General features: G+C 55.6%; 1 protein-coding gene across 1 annotated transcript; it reads right to left on the minus strand.

Annotated features, from left to right (window-relative positions):
- Positions 1 to 1,011: 1,011 nt before the first annotated feature.
- On the minus strand, positions 1,012 to 3,000 carry Avp (arginine vasopressin). Its single transcript, XM_032902348.1, has 3 exons — positions 2,833 to 3,000; positions 1,457 to 1,658; positions 1,012 to 1,242 (listed from the first exon to the last, which is right to left on the minus strand). The coding sequence occupies exons 1-3, from the start codon at positions 2,962 to 2,964 to the stop codon at positions 1,070 to 1,072; spliced, it is 507 nt and encodes a 168-aa protein (XP_032758239.1). The 5' UTR covers positions 2,965 to 3,000; the 3' UTR covers positions 1,012 to 1,069.
- Positions 3,001 to 4,188: the final 1,188 nt, after the last annotated feature.

Genomic DNA, 4,188 nt, shown 5'->3' on the forward strand with positions numbered 1-4,188 from the left:
CATTCATACAAAACCAAAACCACCCATCTACACACATAAGTGAATAAATCTAAAATTTTAGAAAAAAGAGGAGGTAATAAGAAGTGGGGGGGGGGGATGTCAAGTGCTGGTGACCCGGATGTGCCGAACGGAATGAAGTATATACGTCTCGGAGCTACTGCGAGCATGTGCGCCTTGCTGCTGGACTTCTGCGTTCCTCTGGGTCTCTAGCTATGGTTGAGGACAAGGGTCCTAGAAATGCCCCTAGTAGCTGCTACTTTTTCCTCCCCCTTCCCCCCCCCCCGCCCAGTCCCCCTTCCGTCTCCATGGTGCTGGAACCATAGCTAGGGAAGACTTCTGCTCCTGAGCCACAACTCCAGCCTATCTTGTCCATTTCCCTGCCTGAGTGTGGGTGTGACGGTTTGAACATGTGCCTGTAGGGGACTTGTAGCTGGACTCTTACTGGAGTCTGCCTCTCAGTGGCTGGGTCTTGATGGTGGAGCGCCTGGAGAGAAGGCGGGTGGCATTGTCTCCTTTAGGTCTGGGGTAATGTCTCCGTACCTTCTCCTCCCATCCAAGCACAGCCTTGGTTAAGAGTCCTTCACGTTGTTTTTGCCTTAGTCTGGGTGAAATCAGGGCTGAGATGGCCACCCCTGGCCTGTCCCCTCTTTCTCTGTCACTCTTGCTGATCCTGTCTCTCCTCATATCCTGCTCTGTTTCTCTTGTCCACAATGTCCTTTTATTTCGGTGTCAGATAGAGACTTGCTAAGTCACCCTTCAGGGCTACTCTGGATCTCAGATCTTTTCCTTCTCTGACTTGCCTTTTTTTCTGAGTATTATGTGGGTATCCAGGAGCACCAGAACGCTTCCTTTATACTCTAAAACTTATAGGTTCTGCCCCTTCTGTCGGTGGGGGCGCATCCTATGCACGACTTTGGATGTGGGAATCAGTCAGAGCAGAGTAGAAAGTTCCCACTCCAATTCCTCTCCCCCCTTTTCTCCCCACCCCAGAAAGAGAGACAGACACCAGGGTGCATTTTTTAAAAGTTTATTTTCCATGCTGTAGGGGCGAGGCGTGGGGGGCGATGGCTCAGTAGACCCGGGGCTTGGCAGAATCCACGGACTCTCGTGTCCCAGCCAGCTGTACCAGCCTAAGCAGCAGCTCCCGGGCGGGCCCGTCCAGCTGCGTGGCGTTGCTCTGCTCCCGAGCGCGGGTGAGGCGGAAAAAACCCTCTCGGCACTCGGGCTCGGCCACGCAGCTCTCTGAAGGAAGGGCTGTGTGAGCTCAGGCGTCCTGGGGTGGGCGCACCTATAGGGGCGCCATCCCCACAATCCCCTTTATCCTACCCTGCTACGTTCCAACTCTCGACCCCCTTCATACTCACCCTCCATCTCTGGTCCTGATTCCTCAGTCCCCCCACTTAGCCCCCCTTTACCATCCATGCCCCATGCTCAGCCCGCCTGGCCTTGTGCGCACCATCGCTGCAGCAGATGCCCGCGGCGGCGCAGCGGCCTCCGCTTCCGCAAGGCTTCTGGCCAGACTGGCAGGGCGAGGGCAGGTAATTCTCCTCCTGGCAGCGCAGCGCCTCGGTGGTGCCCAGGAAGCAGCCCAGCTCGTCCGCGCAGCAGATGCTCGGCCCGAAGCAGCGCCCTTTGCCGCCGGGGCCGCAGGGGAGACACTGCGGGGAAGGACGCGGGTCAGCTGGAGCGAGGCCAAGAGGGGCGTTGGGAACCTAAGGTCACCCTGCTGCCATCCCAGCTTCACCGGGCAGGTGCTCTGGCTCTATCCGGGACGAAGCAGCCGTAAAGGGCGAGAGTGGAAATCTAACCCGCTGGGTTATAGGAGGATCAGTTCTCATGAGGTCTCAAAACCCTCCCCTGCTTTGACAGAGTCTTCTGGGGCGGGGGGCGGGGGGAGACAACACTTGGGGGACCTCCTCAGCTCTGATGTGTCACCGGTGTGCATCAGTCTCTCAGAGACTTACCTCTCCGACATTCAGATGGCCCTACACATTCCAAGATCCTCTTTCCTGTACCTACCGCTCGCTCACTCTTACCCCTGCCCCACGCTGGTGGGCTTTTACCTCCCGCCAACCTATTATGCCCTAGTAGGAAGGTGGCAAGGACCGAATTAGGCTGATGGGTGCAGGACACACCTGGAAGTCTCCAAAGGAACTCAGCAAACGGAAGGCAGACTCTGTGAGCTGCCTACTGCCCATCGAGCTTGTTCAACGACTCAAAACTGAGCCACCTGTGACCTGACCAGATTTGAGCCTGGTGACTGGATTCCCTTCAGCCCTGCCGGAAGGGCAGACTCAGAGCTGAACATACAGTACAGCAGATCTGGGCACGAGGCTGAGGCTAGATGTGGGACATACTCCGCTCAGACACAGGGCAATGGCGGTCTTCCGTGGACAGGAAGAAACCGGCGCGGCTGGCTAAAAAAGGAGCTAAGAGAGTCTGAGCTGGGTGGGAAAGGCTTTGTACTCAGGCGAGAACAGCTTCGTATCATCTACCCAGTCCTGGTGAGCCAACGTACCACCGGCCACCTCCAGCTGTGCAGAGGAGGCCAGGGTACCCAGTTTAACCCGTTCTCATCCCAAGCCCAGTGATAAGGAAGTATCTCTCATTTTCTGGCATATCCCCTGCCTGGGGACACTGTCCTTTATGTGGCTTCTCTGGCACCTGGTCCCCTCTCACCGTTCTGGGAAACCCATCTACTCCGTATAAGATAACTGCTTCCTTCCAGGAACCTCCCCTAAAGTCTGACTGCTCAGACAAGGTTTCCCTCTCTCCTAGCCCATGACCCTTCCTACGGCACTGCCAGCAGCCCTGAACGGACCACAGTGGTACCTGTCTCAGCTCCATGTCGGATGTGGCCCTCTTGCCTCCTCTTGGGCAGTTCTGGAAGTAGCAGGCAGAGGTGAGGGCCAGCAGGCTCAGGAAGCAAGCAGAGAGCGTAGTGTTGAGCATCGTGGCGAGCATAGGTGGGCACTGCGTGCTGCTCTGCTCTGCTGCCTGAGCGGGCTGGGCTGTCTATTTATGTCTGCAGGTGTTGGCTAGGAGGCGACAGCGTGGCTGCTAACCCCCTCCCCAGTGGCTCCCCAGGAGCCCACAGCTGACAGGTCCCAAGCTGTCAGCAGTGATTCAGGCATCTGGGGACACACGTGGGCCTGTCAGTGCAGAGGGTGGTGGAGGAGGGGAGCCAGCCATCAGGCTGTCACTGGCCACTGTGTGACAGGAGCCACCGCCACAGTGATTGGTGCTGTGCAATCAGGGAGGAGAGCCGACTTGAGGGTCACCTGGAAATCATAGTTGAGCATTTCAGCAACTCTCAACAGACTAGAGGGGTCCACAGGTCTCATTCACCAATGACTAGCAGGTCTGCAGCAGGGTCAGGACCAGAAGGTGGGGCAGGTTTGTTAGTTGTGGTGTAGGATGAGAGGAAGCATCGATACCAAGTGAGCTTTCAGAAGGAAATTCCCATGCGCAGCCTCATGGGCTAGCAGCCATCGTCATGGAATCAAGACTGAACATAGAGCCAAAGGCCTGCCCTGTGCCAGGTGTGGCTGGCATCAGGGGACAACTTGGTGAGACACTGTCTCGATATTAAAAGAATAAAAAGAACAGTTGTGACACATGCTTTTAACCCCAGCCATTGGAAAGCAGAGGCAGGAGAATTTCTGTGAGTTTCAGGCCTTCTAGGGTAGAGAGCTAGGGTAGGATATAGTTCAGAAACAGTCCTAGGTGAGACCCACAGTACTGCAGAGGAAAAGCTATGGGGAGACCCCGAGCCCTGAGGCTGGTACTATCTCAGATCTAAGGCAGGAGTGGAAGTGGATGTTGTTCTAGGAGAGGAAATGGGAGGAGCCTCAGCCAAACAGACACAGTCTGAGAAAGCAGGTGTAGTTCCTGACTTTAGACGGTAAGTCATTTGGTTGTTTCTAAGGCAGTCGTTTAGTCCAGGCTGGCCTTGACCTTACTACATAGCAGAAAGCTGGCATTGAACTCTTGATCTTTCTATCTCCACCTCTCCAGTGCTAGGACTGTAGGCGTGTATCACCACATTCTGCTTTAGGCTTACAGACTCCTTTTCTTTAGTTACCAGAAAAATGTTATGGTTTGGGGACCCAGACTACTTAGCCCAAGTCTTCTAGACTATGCCTAGGCCAGGACCCTCCCAGCTCCTATCGGCTCCTGCTACCTCTC

The sequence above is a fragment of the Rattus rattus genome, chromosome 5 (genome assembly GCF_011064425.1).
Source record: "Rattus rattus isolate New Zealand chromosome 5, Rrattus_CSIRO_v1, whole genome shotgun sequence".
Taxonomy (NCBI): domain Eukaryota; kingdom Metazoa; phylum Chordata; class Mammalia; order Rodentia; family Muridae; genus Rattus; species Rattus rattus.